Source organism: Tamandua tetradactyla, chromosome 21 (assembly GCF_023851605.1).
Source record: "Tamandua tetradactyla isolate mTamTet1 chromosome 21, mTamTet1.pri, whole genome shotgun sequence".
Classification (NCBI taxonomy): Eukaryota; Metazoa; Chordata; class Mammalia; order Pilosa; family Myrmecophagidae; genus Tamandua; species Tamandua tetradactyla.
The window spans coordinates 13,412,009-13,433,450 of NC_135347.1; the positions used below are offsets into that span (position 1 = coordinate 13,412,009).

Sequence of the window (21,442 nt, forward strand, 5' to 3'; positions counted from 1 at the left end):
CGGAAACAGATCCAGACCTGAGTGCACTAGTCTGAGGAGCGCATGCGCAGGCGGAGGTCGCCAGCGCGCTCCTACCACACCCCTCCGGAGGCCTGTTGCTGAGGGGAAAAATAATCGTGGCAGTATTAACCGTCGGGGGTCTGCGATAGGGATTCGCCATAGAGGATTAGGCGGGGACTCGAACTTTCGCTGTTAGATTTGTTGGGTCCTGCGGCGTCACCTTTGCGACGCTCCCCGGGACGAGGCCCGCCCACTGCACGCGTGCAGCCGCCACTTCCGCTCTCGACTCGCACCGAGCAAGATGGCCGAAGAGCCCGAGGCAGTGCTGCAGTTCCCTGCCTCAGCTGCTGCTGGAGGCGAAGGACTTACGGAGGTCTCCCCAGAAACAGCTACTCCGGAGCCTCCTTCTTCCGCTGCAGTCTCCCCAGGGACAGAAGAACCTGTCGGCGACACCAAGAAAAAAAGTAATTTTGTGGGCAGAGGCGGGAATCCGTGGGCAGATCGCGTGTGATGGGATGGCAGCCAATAATGAACAAAATGTAGAGAAGGGCCCGTGCTTCTTGACCTCTAAGAAAGGAGGGTGGTCGTATTTTTCGACTTTACGTTGAGTTTCTCAAGAAAGCCATCTCTGAACGCACCTTAATGCCTACTTAGGCTTGGTTGGGTCCCCTATCAGTGTGATGCCCGGTGTTTGACCTCCGCAGCATTATTAGATTCTAATCTCGCTTTCAGTTGGCCTGACTGCCAGCTACTTGAAGGTGGGGGCTGAATTGATTCTCGGTAGTTCCAGGTACTTAACCCAGGAGCTTTTAGCATCTACGCCAACTAGTTCCCTGTTCTTTTTTCACTTGCATGTGAATTCATTCCTTGAAGCAAAAGAATGGAAAGTTTGCTTGATATAAAAAATTCTAATGGAAAACTAAAGACATAGATATCGCCTTTTGCTACTTTGGAATCTATGTAAGCGAGTCATTTCATTGCTAGAAGTAGCTGTTCTCAACCCTTTACTGCTTGAGACTTATTAGTTCGCCATTGTAAAATAAAGAAATTCCTAAGGATACTTGCTCGGAAACAGTGTATGTAGAGTTAGCCTATGAGCAAACAAAATCAACATCTGGGATTCGGAGCAGTTGAGCTTGGTCTTTAAACAAGTTTTCCCAGTCCATAGAGTCTTAAAATGTAGTGATGGCATACTTTCTGCTCTATGGTCTCATGGCCTTTCGTGGAACTTCGGTTTCTGTGGCTGTGGAGGATATGTCGCTCCCAGCTCTGACCCCTTTTAAGTCAAACTGCCTTTACATTTTGGGGAAATTAATTCTGACATCTCCACATGATTCACTAATGGAGAAACAAACAGAAAGCTGTTACTTTTTCTATAGATGACCACTCATACCTTTCTTCACAGGAGTCTCACGGGTTTCTAGATTTTTGTTCCATTTTTTCTTCCCAATTTACTGTAAGCAGAGGCACATAGTCCTCTAAAAAAGGGTTTGTTGGTTTGTTTAAGGTCTGTTAAAAACTTATCACTTGATCCTGAAGGTGTGAAACTGAGGCTATAAATAAAAACCCACAACCCACATTTGGCCCAAAGGCATGTTTTCTTTGCTCCACAAGGGTTTTTGTTGTTTCGTTTTGTTTTTTAATTGAGCCATCATTTACAAATCCAGTTCTCATTTTCTGATTCCTATTAGCATTTGAGTTTCCCCTTGCTTAATCTCTGGCTATTGAATATCTATTCTGAGATTGTCATCTCCTGGTAAAATATGGTTAATTTAAATTTTCATTTAAGTTTTGGCTTCCAAAAAAAAAGAAAAGATTCTTGAAGCAGGCCAAGGTTGCAGCCCTAGCAGCACATTAAGATCACCTGAGGAACTTTTGAAAATACCGGTACCAAGGCCCCACTTAGATTCTGGTTTAATTGATGAAGATGCCTGTAATCTTTTAAATGTTTCCTTAGTCTGTTCTAGTGTATAGCTAGGATTTAGAACTACAAGCAAATCGATTTTACAGTTCAAGAAGAAATCAGAGTACAGCAATAAATAAATAAGTACTTTTCCTCCTCTACCTTGTTTTCTTCCTACCCTTCTTCTCTCAGTAGCAATCTGTAATATTTTCTGGTTCACTTTGTTGAGTTGCCTAATTGTTGACTTGCTATCTATAGCCCCAGAGGATTAAGGGAGCAAGAAAGAGAAGCATGGAAGTTGAGTTAACCAAAACCCCCTCAATTATCTCCATTATCCTCATTTCCAAGATAACCGAAGCTAGGATAATTCCTTATTTCTTTAGCAGAAAGATAAGCTGTGCATCATATGTTCTAGATGACCTTATTCAGGTGTAAACTTAAATTAACCTCAGTGACCCCATAGAGTCAATTTTTAATACCGAAAATGGTCAAGAAGGATGTGATAGCATAGAATTAACTCTAGGGGGCAGTAATAAATTATTGTACGTTCTTTTTTCCTAAGCAGAGTAGCCTTTTTTTTTTTCAGGAGACAATGTCAAAGCTTTGGGGCTTGCATCTCTGCTTATTGGATCATTAAAACCTTAGGATTTCTCTCCCTGAAACTTATTTGGTCCCCTAATTCCTGTATTTTCTTTTAAGTAACTTATCATTTTCCCTTATTACAAAAACCATTGATGAAAATTGGTAGTTACAAAAAAGCATAAATTAAATAATTGCTTATGTCACTACTGAAAAATAACATTTTGGTGCATATTCTTTCATGTTTATGTGAACATGTGTTTGCATTTTGGTTTTTTTTAATGAAATTGGGATCATACAATACCTACTGTTCTGTATGTAGGGTTTTTGAGAACTTTCTCATGCTTTTAAATGTTTTATAGCATGTTTCTTTAATGCCTGGTTAATTGTTTTAGAATTCAGTATCAATCACTTATTGGATACTGTTCTAAGCACTTTATGTGTATGAACTCATTTATTCCTCACAACAAACCTATGAGGTAAGTGCTGTTATCCCATTTTACAGATGAGCAGTGGAGGCACAGAGATATTCAGAAGGTTATCCAGATACATATACCTAGCAAATGGTAGAGTCAGGATTTGAACACAGAGGCAGTTTAGAGAGTATGTTCTTTACTACATCCCCTCAGAGATAGTGTAGGTTCGGTTCCAGACCACCACAGTAAAGTGATTCACAAATTTTTTGGTGTCCCTGTGCATATAAAAGATATGTTTACAGTATGCTATGATCCGTTAAGTGTGCAACAGCATTATGTCAAAACAAAGTAATGTACATACCTTAAATAAAAAATACTTTATTATAAAAAATCCTAACCATGGTCTGATCTGCAGCGAGTCACAGTCATTTTGCTGGTAGTGGGTCTTGCCTCGATGTTGATAGATCAGAGGTGCTTACTGAAGGTTGAGGTGGCAGAGGCAATTTCTCTTAAAATAGGACAGCAGTGAAGTTTGCCGCATCAATTGACTCTTCCTTTCACAAAAGATTTCCCTGTAGCATATGATGCTATTTGATGGCATTTTGCCCACAGTAGGATTTCTTTCAAAATTGGAGTCAGTACTCTCAAACCCTGCTACTACTTTATCAACTGACTTTACGTAATATTCTAAATCCTTTGTCGTCATTTCAACAATTTCATAGCCTTTCACCAGGATTAAATTCCATCTCAAAGAAACCACTGTCTTTGCTCATCCATAAGAAGCAGCTCCGCATCCATTCAAGTTTGATCATGAGATTGCAGCAATTCAGTCCCCCTTCATGCTCCACTTCTAGTTCTAGTTTTCTTACTATTTCCACTACATCTGCAGTTACCTCTTCCACTGAAACTTGAACCCCTCATAGTCATCCATGAGGGTTGGAATCACCTTCTTCACAACTCCTGTTAATGTTGATATTTTACTCTCCTCCCGTGAATCACAAATGTTCTTTAACGGCATCTAGAATGGTGACTTCTTTCCAGAAGATTTTCACTGTACTTTGCTCAGATCCATCAGAGGAATCACTATTTATGGCAGTTATAACCTTACAAAATGTATTACTTAAATAACAAGACTTGAGAGTTGCAATGACTCCTTGATCCATGGACTGCAGAATGGATGGTGTGTTAGCATGCATCAAAACAACATGTACCTCGTTGCATATCTCCATCAAAGCTCTTGGAGGACCGTAGGCATTGTCAGGAGTAATATTTTGGAAAAAGTCCTTTTTTCTGAACAGTAGGTCTCGACAGTGGGCTTAAAATATTCAGTAATCATTTTGTCAACAGGTTTGCTGTTACCCAGGTTTTTTTGTTCCCTTGGCATTCCTTCACTAAGCTTAATCATTTCTAGCTTTTGATGTGTAGTGAGATGTGCGATTCTTCTTTTCACTTAGAGGCCATTGTAGGGTTGTTAATGGCCCTAATGTCAATATTGTTGTGTCTCAGGGAATAGGGAGACCTATGGAGGGAAACAGCTCGTCTATGGAAGAGTCAAAACACACACAACATTTATTGATTAAGCTTACCAGTTTATATGGGTGTACTTTATGGTGCCCCAGAACAATTATCTTAGTAAGCTGATGACAGAGCACCATAACAGATATAATAATAATGAAAAAGTCTGAAATAATTGTGAAAATTATCAGAATGTGACAGACATGAAGTGAGCACACACGGTTAGTAAAATGGTGCCAGTAGACTTAGTTGATGGAGGGTTGCCACAACCTTCAGTTTGTAAAAAACACGGTATCTGCGAAGTGCCATAAAATGAGAGATATGCCAGCATATAATACTATCATGTCATATCCTCATAAAAAAAACTATTTCCCTCTTGTTGGATATTTAAATTTTACAGTTTTTCCCTATTAAAAATGCTTCATTGAAGGGGAAATCCTTTTAAGTGAACCTTTACACATCTCATACTTTCTTAGACTAGATTCCTAAAAGTCAGTGTATATCTTTAAACCTTTGGATTTGTATTACCATATTGCTCTCTAGAAGGGGCATATCATTTTGTATTCACTTCAGTGGTATCATCTACACTACTATTAATTTCTTCACTTGGAATTGCCTGTTACAATACAGTACACTTGAACGATTAGTCCCATAGGAGACCTTTAGGGAATTGAGAATCCAAAAATAACAAAAACATGATAAAAAGTTTTCTCAAAGTCTTTTATATTCGCATTCTCTTTAGATATTTTGGTGTAATTGTAATTTTTTCTTTTACAGTTGACATTTTGCTTAAGGCTGTGGGAGACACACCCATCATGAAAACAAAGAAATGGGCTGTAGAGAGAACCCGAACCATTCAAGGACTCATTGACTTCATCAAAAAGTTCCTTAAACTGGTGGCCTCAGAACAGTTGGTATGAGACCAGTGTTGATCATTTCCAACAAAAATTCACAGTAGTTCCTAACTCCTAAGGGCAAGAAAATCTAGTTGTATATGTAGAAATGCATATGGAGCCTTTAATAATGTCTTTTTATTTGTTTTGCTGGTAGAATTTTTATGCTTTATTGATAGATTTTCTAGGAAACTCTGAAATGAAATTGAGATTTGCTTTTACTATGAACCAATTTTTCCCTATCGTATAGGTTGTTTTCTTCAGAAAATTACTGAATGAATACCTTGCAGAAAAATTTGTTAGAGGACATAAGTACAGAAAAGTTTGGGGTTTTTATGGTTTGTTTGTTTGTTAATCAGTGTTGCTTTTTTCCCATTATTCTTGATAATGTCATTTATCTCTGCCATATGTTGTGAAGGAACTAACGTATCTTTATGTTATAATACATGTTTTTAAATCTCCAAATCCCCACCAAAAACAAAGTCAGCTAGACAGCAGTGATCAGTATTTATAGCAAGATTAGGTTGTAAAGTACCCTTGTAAACTTCAAATAACAATTGGTGGAGACAAACCACCAATACCACAGGATCCTGCATGCTATCCATGTCTGTACTGACAGACTATGCAAGCAACAAGATCGGCATCTTACAAAACTGAGAAAAAGAGAACCCCAAAATAGTTAACAGGGTTTGCTAAAAAGTGCAGTTGGGCCAATTTGTGACGAGTAGCTGAAATTGAGACAGGGTTATGCTTCAGTAGCAGGTGATTATAATATATCTGCAGTAAGGAGGACTGAAGGGGTGGAGCAATCCAGCTTCTGAAAACTCTCCAAACAGACCCTAGCTCCCTTCTAGGGCAGAACCTCACACAGAGGAGAAACTTCTAGGAGTGAAATTAAAATTGATCAGATGAGGAAGCAAAAAGGAAGGCCATCAAAGTAGAGGAAAACAGTACCTAAAAAACTAAGGTAGTAGGTCACCGTATTTTTGAACACTATAGAAAAATAACAGAAGAGGGCACTCTGTGAAGTTAGAAAAGCTACACTGACCCCACCTCACTCTAAAAGTTGGGGAAAACTAATTTCATGTAAAAGTGAGCAACAGGCACATATCAAGGTCAAATCCCATATAATGTTATGAGAGAAAGAACAGAATAATATCCCTCCACACAATGAAATCATGCCAGAAAGATGTGCTTACAAGACAGATCAAAACTGTAACTATTTCGAATAAGCTGAAAGACATTTAAGAAAATGATACAGAGATGAAATAACAACAAAAATCATCATTAAAAAACTCAGAAATGAAATGACAGAGCTTAAGAAAAAAATTGCAAATAAAAGAAAGAATTATTTCTAAAACAGAACCTAAACTAGAAGTAACATAGGAGCACATAAATATCAGAGAATGCCTAAAGAGAAAGAAGAGGTAAAATAAAAATAATAATAAAAAAGAAATGAAAGATAAAGATTCAAGAGAGAGTACTAGATTTGAGGATGAACAAAGAACAAATATACAGAAAGTGGGAATCCCTAAAAAAAGAAAACAAAAGTAAGGGAACAAAAATACTAAAAGCTATAATTCAAGAAAACTTTCCTAAAGTAAATTTTAAAAAATTGAAACTATAGATTGAAAAAACATAGCATAAACTAGAGACTATCAGCCCAGATAACCAACACAAAGACATATCCTGGTAAAATTGCTAGACGAAAGAAAAAGAAAAACATCCTTTGGCCATCTAGGGAAAGAAAGAGGACATGGCTTATAAGGGAAAGAAAATTAGATTATCATAAAACTTTGACAACAAAGATACTCAAGGAAAGAAAGCATGAGATAAGAATTTTATATTGTACAAGACTGACTCTGAATTAGGGCACAGACTACTATTAATGTACAAAAACGAAATACCTTTTCCATGAATCTTTCCTGAGGATTCTACTAGAGAAAGAGCTTTCAAACAACTAAATTAACTATCAGAGACATAGAAAAAAAATAGGCACTGAGGATTTCAAAAAAGCCGTTATTCATTAAAATTAAAATAACATTCTCTTCCCAAATTCTAGTAGTTAGCAAAAGACTACATTTTAGAAGTTTTGCTTCCATGATTACATACTCTAAAAGTGACAGATTGGGTAACTACATACTCTAAAAGTGACAGATCACAATATAGATCAATTACTTCTTTCTTCAAAGAGATTCATGATGGCGATAATTTGTATTTATATGGAGCTTTATGGTATACAAAAATATGTATATCTCCTCTGAACTAACTGAATTTTTTTTTTATTAAACTCACTTCCAGTTGCTAACTTCTGTTACAAAAAGACATTGAATTTCTGTAGTTCTCTCCTTCATCTATTCTACTGTCCTATCCTCCAGCACTCCCACTGTATTACTTTGTCCCCTTTGTCTATAGAGTCCTCTCTAATAATTCTCTCTTCACCTATGGTTAAGTCCTGCTTATCCCACAACACTTGGCTCAAGTATCTCTTCCAGGAAGCCTTCTCTGACAAGGCTAACCTAATGCCACTTCTCTGTATGCCAGGTACCTCATAAGATGTTCTTTTCCCCTCCATAGTTTCCTTAATTTATTTGTATGTATCTTCCTCTCCAATAGATCATACATAAGCTCATTGAGAAGAGAGTATATTAATCTTCATAGTTCTACACCTTCTACAGTTGCCTACGTGATAGGCACTCAGTGAATGTTTGCTGAAACAAACTAGTGTCATCCTTCTCTTAATTTAAAATGTAACAAAAGAGGAAAAACATGTTAATTTAAAGTTAAACCACCAGGAGCTAAAGACAAATTATATCTGTATTACAGGGAATTCACATTAAAATACACCCTGATTTCTGTTACATTTCTAAGTTTTTTATGTTAGAACCTTACACTGTATTAACCATGAACCAGGCACAACTGATATGTAAGCATGAACCTAATTTAAAATAATATTTGAACAATTTTCCTGGGATTATTTATAATTGGCAGTATTTCTTCCAGAAGAAAATGGCATGTGAATGGGGTTTGTCCTAAAGTGCATTGATAAAACCATACTTTGAAATATAAAAAAGAAAGAGTGTGTCTGTGCATTCTACCACAGGGAGAATGATGAAATGTTTAGCAGTTCCAACTATAAGCTGTTGTCTCCCAAGCAGGATTTCTCCCATTTCAAACTGACTCCAGGATCATACGCTCTTAATCTTGCCACCTGGATTGGGGAACCGAGTCTGACACAAAAATGGCCCCACATAATTTACCCGGTATCTTAGAGTGGACAAAGTGTTTTAGCATTTTTGTAAGTAAGGTGACATAATGAAATTAAGAGCGAAGATTCTGGAGTCAGATATGGACTCGAATCCTGACTTAACTACTTGAATGACATATCAGTACCTATCCCATGGTTCATGTGAGATGAAATGAAAAGAAACCTTTAGCAGTATCTGGCACAGAGTAAGCACTCAATGATATTAGCTGCTCTTGTTCTTATCATAAAGTGATACCTTACTTGACACTCAACCACACTGATACCTATTTTGCATATAAAGAAACAGACTCCCCAAATATAAATCACTTGTCAGGAGGCACAGTTAGTACATAATCTTTATAAACCCCAGTGCCTGGCACTCACTGTTCACTCCTGAAATACCCTTGCCAGTGATCCTCTTTGATCAGTGTTCTTTTTTTTATTTCCTGTGTTGAGATTTGCAGAACCTACTTCTTACTAGGGTTCCCCTATATAGTTTATGAACTTTGAAATTCCCCAACTCATCAATTAAGGAATAAGATACTTCTGTTTAGTTTTGTTTTACAAAAAAAAAGGAGAATGAGGAGTTAATGCTCAGTTGCTACAAAGTTTCTGGTTGGGGTGATGAAAAACTTTTGGTGTTGGATGGTGGTGATGGGAGCACAGCATTATGAATGTTTAGGCTGTATATATGTAACCAGAAAAAAGTAAAAACCCCATAAAATGTACAGTACAAAGAGCAAACCCCAAAGTAAACTGGACTGTGTAGTTAATGATATAATTATGATAGTATTGTTCATCAGTTGAAACAAAGGTATCACAGTAACACACAATGAGAAAAGCCACACGTGTTAGGTTGGAATGAATAGTACTTTCTGCATGATTTTTCTGTAAACCTACGACTGCTCTAGTAAAAAATAGTATTTAAAAAATAATATAACAGAAATAACTGTCTGTTGAGGTCACACACTATGAACCATTTGTTGATACTTGAAATAGTATCTCATTTTATCCTTCCTAGCTGCCCCAAGAAGTATAAGAACTATTATTTTCCATATCTTAAAAATAAATAAACAGGCTGAGAAAAGTTATTTATATTTGGAGCCAAGATTCATACCCAGATCTGTCTCAGTATAGTCTATATTCTTAATCACCATTCGGTATTGTCAGCGAGAGAAACAAAAGCACTATTTATTGGTTATAGTTTATGACCAAGATAGTATCTGTCAACCAACTATTCTGATATAGTTTTGGTTTGTTTTTTTTTAAAAAAAAAAAGGTGAATTCAGGAAAGCTTAGTCTTAGAATTTGATTGTAGACATTAAAAGGAAAAGTGAATGTTATTTGCAAATGTTTTGTTTTCTTAAAAGAAAATTATCAAAAGCTACTTTGACAGACATCAAACTCTTGAAAAAATATTTAGCATAGCACAACCATACATTCTCGCATATACTTGCAAAATTTTACATAAAGCATAGATTTTTTATTCCATTTTACTTGTTCTTTAAATTTAACTTTGCTCCAACTGCCTCCATTCCTATTTTCCACTGAATTCTTCCAAGTTCCTACCAATACCATGTTAACAAGCTGTAATAAGCCTCCATTTTCACCAAAATAATATATAAATACATAAATGAATTTTGATCAGTCTTCATTTTACCAGGTATCATATTATAAACATTTCTTACTATTCTGATGCAACCTCATTCCAAAATTTATAATTTTTCAGTATAAATTTAATCTGTCCTTATAATTGCTAATACGATATATTGCATGTATGTTCTTTAAATTATTTAAATATTTCCTTTGGTGGGCACTTTTTCCACTTATTTTCCATTAAATTGAAGAAATTACACTTGTGCAGTTATACTTACAGTGCTATTAAGTCAAAAATAAATTATCAGGTATGAGTCAGTATGTATATGTATACATATATATTTACGTACACATATATTTGTATATGTATAAATATTATTAAAATACACTTCCGGAGAAGATGGCAGCTTAGTAAGACGCGCGGGTCTTAGTTCCTCCTCCAGAACAGCAACTAAAGAAACAGAAACAATACGAAACAGCTCCTGGAGCCACGACAGAGACCAAAAAGACAGCGTACCCCATTCTGGAACGGCTGAACGGGCAGGGAGAATCCGCTGCGGTGAGATACCCGACGGGCGCGCGTTTTCCCAGCCGGGGCGGCTGGCGACTGGGGTCCCCTCCACGCACGTGGCTCCCCGGTCTGACTGGGAACATTGGATAGCAGGGCCCTCCCGCCACACTTGGTGTCTCGGGCCAGCTGGGCAATTTGGACCAGCACTCCCCCAAGCCGCGGTGGCCGGCGACCCCCCCCTCCACGCGCGGTTTCCCGGGCCAACTGCGAGATTCGGATTGGCAAGTTAAAGGAGCCACAGCATCTTTTACTGGTGGGACCCTCAGACAGACAAGCGCCACCTACTGGGCAGGAAAAGAAAAACAGAGCCCAGAGATTTCACAGAAAAACCTTTCAACCAGCCGGGTCCCACACCCAGGGAAATCTGATCAAATGCCCAGACACCAGCAGAAAATAATGGATGACACTCGGAAAATTGAAGATATGGCCCAGTCAAAGGAACAAACCAATAGTTCAAATGAGATACAGGAGCTGAGACAATTAATGCTGAATATACGAACAGAAATGGAAAAACTCTTCAAAAACCAAATCAATAAATTGAGGGAGGACATGAAGAAGACATGGGCTGAACAAAAAGAAGAAATAGAACATCTGAAAAAACAAATCACAGAACTTATGGGAGTGAAGGACAAAGAAGAAAAAATGGAAAAAACAATGGATACCTACAATGGTAGATCTAAAGAAACAGAAGCTACAAGTAGTGAACTGGAGGATGGAAGATCTGAATTCCAAAAAGAAACAGAATGGAAAAACTTGAGTAGGGGATCAGGGAACTGAATGACAATATGAAGCACACAAATATACGTGTTGTGGGTGTCCCAGAAGGAGAAGAGAAGGGAAAAGGAGGAGAAAAACTAATGGAAGAAATTATCACTGAAAATTTCCCAACTCTTATGACAGACCTAAATTTACAGATCCAAGAAGTGCAGCGCACCCCAAAGAGAATAGACCCAAATAGGCGTTCTCCAAGACACTTACTAGTTAGAATGTCAGAGGTCAAAAAGAAAGAGAGGATCTTGAAAGCAGCAAGCGAAAAACAATCTGTCACATACAAGGGAAACCCAGTAAGACTTTGTGTAGATTTCTCAGCAGAAACCATGGAAGCTAGAGGACAGTGGGATGGTATATTTAAATTACTAAAAGAGAAAAACTGCCAACCAAGACTTCTATATCCAGCAAAATTGTCCTTCAAAAATGAAGGAGAAATTAAAACATTTATAGACAAAAAGTCACTGAGAGAATTTGTGACCAAGAGACCAGCTCTGCAAGAAATACTAAAGGGAGCACTAGAGTCAGATACGAAAAGACAGAAGAGAGGTATGGAGTAAAGTGTAGAAAGAAGGAAAATCAGATATGATATATATAATACAAAAGCCAAAATGGTAGAGGAAAATATTATCCAAACAGTAATAACACTAAAAGGTAATGGACTGAATTTCCCAATCAAAAGACATAGACTGGCAGAATGGATTACGACCCAGCAATACCACTGCTAGGTATCTACTCAAAGGACTTAAGGGCAAAGACACAGACGGACATTTGCACACCAGTGTTTATAGCAGCATTATCTACAATTGCAAAGAGATGGAAACAGCCAAAATGTCCATCAACAGACGAGTGGCTAAACAAACTGGGGCGTATACCTACGATGGAATATTATGCAGCTTTAAGACAGACTAAACTTATGAAGCATGTAATAACATGGATGGACCTAGAAAACATTATGCTGAGTGAGTCTAGCCAAAAACTAAAGGACAAATATTGTATGGTCCCACTGATGTGAACCGACATTCGAGAATCAACTTGGAATATATCATTGGTAACAGAGACCAGCAGGAGTTAGAAACAGGGTAAGATAATGGGTAATTGGAGCTGAAGGGATACAGACTGTGTAACAGGACTAGATACAAAAACTCAAAAATGGACAGCACAATAATACCTAAGTGTAATGTAACCATGTTGGAACACTGAATGAAGCTGCACCTGAAATATAGTTTTTTGTTTGTTTGTTTGTATCTTTTGTTTTTGTTTTTTTCTTTTTCCTTTTTATATATATATATATTTTTTTTATTAGTATTATTATTTTAATTCTCTTCTCTATATTAACATTCTATATCTTTTTCTGCTGTTTTGCTAGTTCTTTTCCTAAATCGATGCAAATGTACTAAGAAATGATGATCATACATCTATGTGATGATACTAAGAATCACTGAGTGCATGTGTAGAATGGAATGATTTCTAAATGTTGTGTTAATTTCTTTTCTTTTTTTTTGATTAATAAAAAAATTTTAAAAAAATACAGTTATTGACATGGTGATGAATGTATACAACTAGTGATATTGTGAGCCACTGATTGTATATTGTGTATGGAATGTTTGTATGTTAAGAATGTATGTGCTTGTATTTTTTTTTAAATAAAAATTTTAAAAAACTGAAAAAAAAATAGTTATTGAAATATAAAGATTTCATCATATTACTTTCCCCTCAAAAAATATAATGTTCTCTTTGCCTCACATCTTCTCCAACAAAAATGTTCTTTTTTATTGCATTTTGGCAAAAGCAGAAGAGAGCAACTCAAACTAAGTAAGTGCAAAAAAAAAAAAAAAAAGCCACTTCCATGCTGTGATGTTTTGTTTCAATATCTCTAGGTGTTTTTTTTTTTAAGTACTAGAAATATTTTGGTAAAAATGGACTAAACTTATGGGTCCTTTAAACAATAAGGTTCTTAAGGACATTGTTTCAGTTATACTACTTTTTTTCTATTTCATTTGACTGCAAGTCATGACACATAGCCTGAAGTCCAGTACCTTTAAGAGTTTGTAAAGGTCAAAGAAAACCTAAACATATGCCATGTATTTACCCAAGATAAATGAACAGACTATCTAAAATAAAAGGTTTCTTGAATTTTGGCTATGTGTATCAAATTTTGTTAGCATACATTCTATATTTATGAGTAAATGAAAAAATATTATGTTTAATGTGATTTCTTAATCTTTCCAAAACCATTTGTAAAAAAAATAATTTTAAGTTTCTTAGTTATAAAAAGTTGGAAATCTGGTTAGAATGCCCACCTTCCATGGGGGAGATCCAGATTCAATTCCCAGATCATGCACCAAAAAAAAGTTGGGTATCAGGAAACCTAAAATAACTACTTGTTTAAATCAGGGTGCCATTGGAAATAAATCTTCTTAATTTTTTTTTTTCTGGCAGTTTATTTATGTAAATCAGTCCTTTGCCCCTTCACCAGACCAAGAAGTTGGAACGCTTTATGAGGTAAAACCATTTACGGCTTTTGAGTTTGTACTTTTATGTATAATAAGACCATTAATTCACATTTTTATTTTAAGAGATACATGCTATTTATTAGGGGGGGGGGGGGCGTACATGGTCCAGGAATCGAACCCGGGTCACCTGCATGGAAGGCAAGTATTCCACCACTGAACCACCTGTGCGTCCCATGCCATTTTAATTGTCTACAGAGGAAAGAAGAAATGACTGTCTTGTTCTATATTACTTGTTACTTTTCTAATACCTTAAATGTAGTATGATCACAGTAAATTTCACAATGAACAATCAAAAAATGCCTAATACAAACAAAAGATGTACTCAGAAACTAAGGTCCCCTTCTTTACCTACATCTAGTTTCTTTTACATTGTTGGTACAATGAGTAATCCAGATCAGTCTCCAGGGAGTGTCAAAGGAGGAAAATTCCTACACAAGACTGTCTTTTTACAGCTTCTTACAGTTTCATGGCATTAATGACTAAAGTCCAGATACTGGTACCACTATTAGAAAAGAGCCAGAGTACAGACATTATGGATGAAGATGTAAAGAAGGGATGAGATTAAAATATGTAAGCCCATCCATACCTAAGATGTTTGAAGAATAGGTTTTAATAAACATTTATGATTATTAATAAGTCAGATAGCAGTTTGCATCTCTTGAAAGAAATAGCTTTATAACATAGGTAACATACATGTGAGAATATTTGAGACATATGACATGGTTTTCTTATTTTAAAAATAAACTAATATTTTGCCTTTTTTTTTTCAATAGTGTTTTGGCAGTGATGGCAAACTGGTCCTACATTACTGCAAATCTCAGGCATGGGGATGAAACAGAAAAACAACTTGCTGCTTAAAACTAATCTTCACAGAGGAAACAGCTCCAAAACACTTTGATGCTTGTGGCAAGAGACTTAAGGATATGATCTACTCAGCATGTATCTACTATGACTTATGCTTATGTCTAAGAAAACATCCACTGAAAAAGTGTTAACTCACAAGAAATGTAACTTGCTTTAATACACAAATCATTATAGAAGATAGAGTATACCCTTTGTGCCTGCTAGTCATAATCCAGACTTGCCTCCAAGATATTGAAAAAGAGACTAACTATATAAAGCTTCTTTATTACCCAGGTCTCAAAAATGACTAAAATTGTTTACTTTTAGAATTAGCACTCTACTGATTTTTTTTTTTTCACTATAAAAGTTCATTTACTAAAGCATCCTATTTTTTCTTATTCAGGGACGTTTGGTTTGTCTGGGGTGTAGGGTATACCTATTTTTTACATTTATATCTACTATTATCTTGTAAAACTCCGACCTTCTGGCTGTATTTCTTACATTGACCAGAAGTGGGCAGCCTAGCTGGCAGAAGGGTTAGCAGTTTAGTTTAACTTTTTTGCCATGTAGTAATGGGGGGAAATCTGCTGCTATAATTTCTAGCAAGCACCTAGCCAGGACAAGCTGGAAGACTGCGTTAGAGAATGTGCATAGTTTAAAATGAATTATTTCATTGGGAAACAAGGAATTTAACAAATTCTAGATAAATGAATCTTAGTGTCTTTTTCTGTCCTATCGTTTAATGATTCTTGAATCCAAATGGTATAACTGCAGTGTTTATCTTTTATTTATGTAGTGTCGAAAGCACTTGTTGGGTAATCCTGGCAATATCTTTATTTCATGTGTATTTTCCAACTTCAAAACCTTCAAAGAATAATTGAAAATAATAGCCTTAGATACTACGTGTATTTCATGCAATGACTAAAAAGCATGCCATTTTTCTGATGCTATTAGATAGGTAATTGCATGAAGTTAGATTTTACTTTTTACTCTATATTATGTTGTTTGTTTTTTTTAATAAAAAAGACATTCCAGTAATTGAACGGAATATCCAAATAACAAGTATGTAAGATGCATACTAGAAGTAGAAGTGTCTTTTTTCAAAGATTTGAACTACACTTATATCCCTTAAATCCCTGAATGAGCTTTTTGGTTAGTTATCTGCCATACATTGATGTTATGGAATTCTAAGGAACAATTCTGTTTACAGTGTTGAAATCATTGTTCATTTTTCATTTTCTACCCAAAAATGTGAATTTGAGTCCCATTATACCTGTGAACCTTTGTAATAAATTAATATAGCCAGTGATTAGCACTGGAAAAATATAGGTTGAAATGTGCAAATATGTCTTAAACAACTAGGTAAGAAATTTTTCTAAGAAATTTGTATATATGCTGAAAATTAGAAAGTATTTTTTTCTATGCTGTATGGTAGGGTCACATTTCATTCTCTTTTTCCATGTGAGTATCCCATTATTGCATCACCGTTTTGTTGAATTTTTGCATGTTTGGGTTTGTTTGTTTGTTTGGGGGTGAAGTCCATGGTCCAGGAATTGAACCCATGTCTCTGCATGGCAGGCGAGAATTCTACCACTGAACTACCCTCATACCCCTATAAAACAAGTATAATTTTGAAGTCAAATAAGTTGAATGTAAAAAAGATCTGTTCTCTAACTTTGTTTACTTACAGTTTACTGAAGAGGGTTCAATATCTATGCACATATATATTTAACAAGTAGCAAAAATGTTGAATTTATGTATTTTTGCCTCTGAGGTTTTAGATGATAGAATATTTACTACCTCAGCAATCAAAAATACTTGAGGTTTAGATGTGTAAATTGATTTATTTGTTCTTTTTATCTAAATAACTTATTAGTTTATTAAATTAAGGTTAGCTAAATATGTATACCTTGTTTTTCTCCCCAAAAACTCTGAAAATATATATATATATATAGGGCTTTATGCTTTTTCAAACCATATTTACATTATCTGTTCATACTCACTAAAAAATAAAAACTGATCATTCTTTGCTGACTTGACAACATTTACTTGTAAGCCTGGATCCCATAAGTTCTTGGGTGACTAGAACTAAAATATGGTTTATTCACAAGTATTTTTGCAGACGTCTGATTTAAACTGTCTTAAGTATAATTGAAATGGGGGCAGAAAGGTTGTGTTCTCAGGTTATATTTTAAATTTTCCATATTATAAGAAAGTAGATGTTAATAAGGTCACGCTTTATCTTACTGTGCAAAGGTGACCCACAGCACACAAATAGATATTAGAATATTATCCTTCCATATTTAAAAGTGCCTATACCAAGAGCTTTATAAAGAGTTCCCCATATTTGGAACATAAGGTAAATTAAGAACATTTATCAAAATAAGATTGGGTACTTAGATGGGATCTCTGATTTTCCAGAGGTTTTTAACTCTGAAGAGACTTTAACATCTATTCTATAATCAGATTAGGAAACTGAAAAAGAAATGCAGACTATACCTCCAGTTATGTGGCATTAGCCAGCCAGTTCAGTTGGGTGTAACCCAAAGTGGGAAAGCCTGTGTTGTTCAAGAGGCATGGAAATGAAAATTGCTTTTGATGCAGATTCTCTTTTCTGGGCATTATAATGCTGCTTAAGCTTCTGGCAGTAGGAAAATCATCTATAGGTCACATGGAGAAAATATTCAGAAAATAATAATTCGGCAAGTTTGCTCTTATCTTGCAAATACTGTTTCCCTAGAGCATTATTCAGTCCAAACTATGTTATTTACTATTCCCTGGGTATACCCTTGTGTTTTGTTTTGTTTTCTACATCTGCTTATGCAGTTTGCTTTTCTGAAAGTGCCTATTCTGTCTCTTCTTCAAGGTCTAATTCAGATTGTAAGTCTTCCTTAAAGCTTATCTTAATCTCTTGAGTATTCCTTCATAAGAACTCTTTTTGCAAACTTGTACCACAATTACAGTACTTAACTGTATTATTATAGGCATGTGTCCAATACCTTTTTTGTAAGGTACATGGAAATTGACCATTTGTTTTCTATTTCCCCGTTCTCACCCACATAATACTTAGTACATTTCCTTATAAATATGTAATCAGTAATGAATTTAGTAATATATACAATATATATTCATTATTGAGTAATAAATTTAAGTATGGCTAACAAGTATGATTAAATTTAGAAAAGCAAATGAATAAAAATGTGTATAGTTTAAATTTTTATATAAATATTTCTTGTACACAACATATAGAAGGGTTGATTTGAAAAACTTCTAAATTAATAAGAAAGGCAAAAGCCAACTGAAAATTTGACAAAATTAAAATTCACAAAAGAAAAAATACAAATGGCCAATAAAGCACAAAAAGCATTCAATCCCATCAGTTAAAAAAAATACAGACAAAATTTGAGATGCTGATTATTGCCTATCAGCAATAGTTTAAAACAGTGTAATTCTCACTACTGGCAAAGTTGTGGGGAAATAGGCCTTGTCATATCCTTGCTAAATGGAATGTGAATTGGTATTAGATTTTTAAGGGACGGTTTGACAATTATCTGTCAAAAGCCTTAAAACTAATTATAACCTGTTCTAGTTTGCTAGCTGCCGGAATACAACACACCAGAGAGGATTGGCTTTTAATAAAAGGGGATTTATTTTGTTAGTTCCTCAGAGGAAAGGCAGCTTTCAACTGAGGTTCTCTCTTATGTGGGAAGGCACAGGGTGGTCTCTGCATGCCTTCTCACCAGGCCTCTGGGTTCCAACAACTTTCCCCAGGGTGATTTCTTTCTGCATCTCCAAAGGCCTGGACTGAGCTGCAAGTGCTGAGATGAGGTACACTGAGCTGCTTGGGCTGTGCTACGTTGTGCTCTCTCATTTAAGCACCAGCCAAGTCAAACATCATTCATTGCAGCAGGCACGCCTCCTAGCCGACTGCAGATGTAATCAGCAACAGATGATGTTCACGTACCATTGGCTCATGTCCACAGCAACAGAACTAGGTGCCTTCACCTGGCCAAGTTGACAACTGAATCTACCACATGTCCACTCCTTGTCAACTTGGCAACTACACGCATCACCTTAAACAATATTAAGGTGCAGAAAATTCTCTTCTGGCAGTGGACCTGTGAATCTCAAAGCAAGTTGTCTGGTGTCAATGTGCAAAGGAGGATATTCACAGGGTACAGGTTTTCATTTCCACAGGGAGAAATTGGAAGAAACAGATGTAAAACTTGCTGGGCAAGCGCCATGGGATTTCAAAGTCTGAAAGTCATTTATCCTTTGGCTTTAGAAAGTGGCAGTCCCACCCTTTCAAGGGCCTATGCAGTGGCCCGCCTCTTTCCAAATCAACCTCGGAACATTAAAGAGACCGTCTTTTTCTCGGCTCCACTCTCTCCAGGCATCAGGGCCACCCCTGGGCTCTCTGCTATTTCCAGTGCACACGCTCAGCCCCTCCATGTGGTGGCAGCCAGGCTCTCCCCAGTCCCCCCAAGGAGCCTGCTATACCTTTTCCAAGGCCTGAGGCTGCACAACTCTTCCACTGCAACAAAATGGGAGACTCATCTGCCCTCAGGGCAAACTCACTTTCTATGTTTATGGGTGGGTCCACTCTCCTGACTGAGGTTTCTTGGCTTCAGACCCGAGCGTGCATGGTTCTCACTCTGCAAACTCCAATTTGTCCCTTTGTATCCCCCTTTGTCCAGATTGGCAGTGGTTCTGTTTACACCAACAGACTCTTCAAGCACTCCAGGACTTCTCCATCATTCTCTTCGCAGTTCCTCCAACATCTTCCCCTTAGCCATCCAAAAAACCATTCCAACATATCTGGTATTTGTAAACTGCAGCAGCACCCCACTCCGTGGTACCAAATCTGTTCTAGTTTGCCAGCTGCCAGAATGCTACACACCAGAGACGGATTGGCTTTTAATAAAAGGGGATTTATTTTGTTAGTTCTCAGAGGAAAGGCAGCTTTCAACTGAGGTTCTCTCTTACGTGGGAAGGCACAGGGTGGTCTCTGCTGGCCTCACCAGGCCTCTGGGTTCCAACAACTTTCCCCAGGGTGATTTCTTTCTGCATCTCCAAAGGCCTTGACTGAGCTGCAAATGCTGAGATGAGGTACACTGAGCTGCTTGGGCTGTGCTACGTTGAGCTCTCTCATTTAAGCACCAGCCTATTAAGTCAAACATCATTCATTGCAGCAGGCACGCCTCCTAGCTGACTGCAGATGTAATCAGCAACAGATGATGTTCACGTACCATTGGCTCATGTCTACAGCAATAGAACTAGGTGCCTTCATCTGGCCAAGTTGACAACTGAATCCAACTACCACATAGCCTTCCATTTGTTTAATCACAAATTGAGTGCTTACTTTCTCTCCGACATTGGAACAAGACTGAGATCCCTGTTCTGACCTTTCATTCTAATGGGGCAGGGGTGAGGAGGGAGATTTTCAGATTGAATTTAATTCCAAAATTTTTAGAAATGATAAGTAAAAAAGACATTTGATACTAGACATTAGATTTACCTGTTTTCTTAATATTATGAAAGATAAGACGGCTTGAGTTAAAAAGATCCTTATAAAGCAATTAGCTTAGTTCCTTGCATTTGTCATAACAAAAATACTTAAAGCTTATTGATTACTTGTAGGGACAGAAGGAAGCCCTATCCATTTTTAGACAGCTTTTAGAACTTTCTTTCGACATGCCAAAATCTGTCTCTCTGCTGATTCTATTTATTCCCAATTCTGATATCTAGGTCTACAAAGCATATCTTTTTGTTTCCCTTCCCCAGTAGTCCCAAGTCTTCTTTTACTAAGTGGCAAATCCTTCTTTCTGGTTGCTTAGACTGTATCTTGACTCCTGTCTTCCCACCCACATCCAATCTATCAGCAAATCCTGACAGCTTTACTTTCAAAATGTGTTCAGAATCCTAACCACTTCTCATCTCTTCCGTTATCACCTTGGCCAAATCCACTATTTTTTACTCAAATTGTTAATATTAATTGCCTTCTATATATCTGCCCTCTCCTCTGATCAAAATTCTTCAGTGACTTCCCATTAAGAATAAAAGCTGAAGTTCACACCTATGTGACCTGCAGTGCTCGCCTCCTCTACAACCTGCCACCCACATGCATGTTCATCTGTACTGTTATCCTAACGCTAAGTTCGCTCCCATCCCACAGCTTTTCCACTCACCGTTCCTTCTACCTGGAAACTTACCCCAGATAACTATTTGCCTCACTTCCTTCAGTTTCTGCTCAAATGTTACTTCATCAAAGTGTTTGCCTGAACTCCCTCTACAATCACAACCCCTCTCCATCATCTGCCCTCCTTCCCCTGCTTTACCTTTATCAATTGTAGATTGTAAAAGCATTGTGTATTTATACAATTGTATATTGTACCCAGCATTTTCTCCATGATACTGTATAAAGCATATATTACAGCATATATGTTCCCCTCCATTAGAATTTAAGCCTTTTTAGTTTTCTGAACAGTACCTGACACATAGTACGTGCTTTGAAAAATGTGTTGGATAGATAGAAGAACATTTCCAGAGCTCTAATAATTCTATTTCCCTTCTCTGATAGGTACACCTTGTCAAT

At 36.8% G+C, this 21,442-nt stretch overlaps 1 protein-coding gene across 3 annotated transcripts; it reads left to right on the top strand.

The window, feature by feature from the left end:
• Window positions 1-11: 11 nt before the first annotated feature.
• Window positions 12-16,785, top strand: ATG12 (autophagy related 12). Of its 3 annotated transcripts, XM_077138906.1 has the most exons (4): window positions 17-464; window positions 5,191-5,327; window positions 13,931-13,993; window positions 14,778-16,785. In XM_077138906.1, the coding sequence occupies exons 1-4, from the start codon at window positions 302-304 to the stop codon at window positions 14,835-14,837; spliced, it is 423 nt and encodes a 140-aa protein (XP_076995021.1). In that variant the 5' UTR covers window positions 17-301; the 3' UTR covers window positions 14,838-16,785. The 3 variants fall into 3 exon arrangements, with proteins under 3 accessions (XP_076995023.1, XP_076995022.1, XP_076995021.1); XM_077138908.1 differs by lacking the exon at window positions 5,191-5,327 and having other exon boundaries at window positions 12-464; XM_077138907.1 differs by lacking the exon at window positions 13,931-13,993 and having other exon boundaries at window positions 14-464.
• The last annotated feature ends 4,657 nt before the right edge of the window (window positions 16,786-21,442 follow it).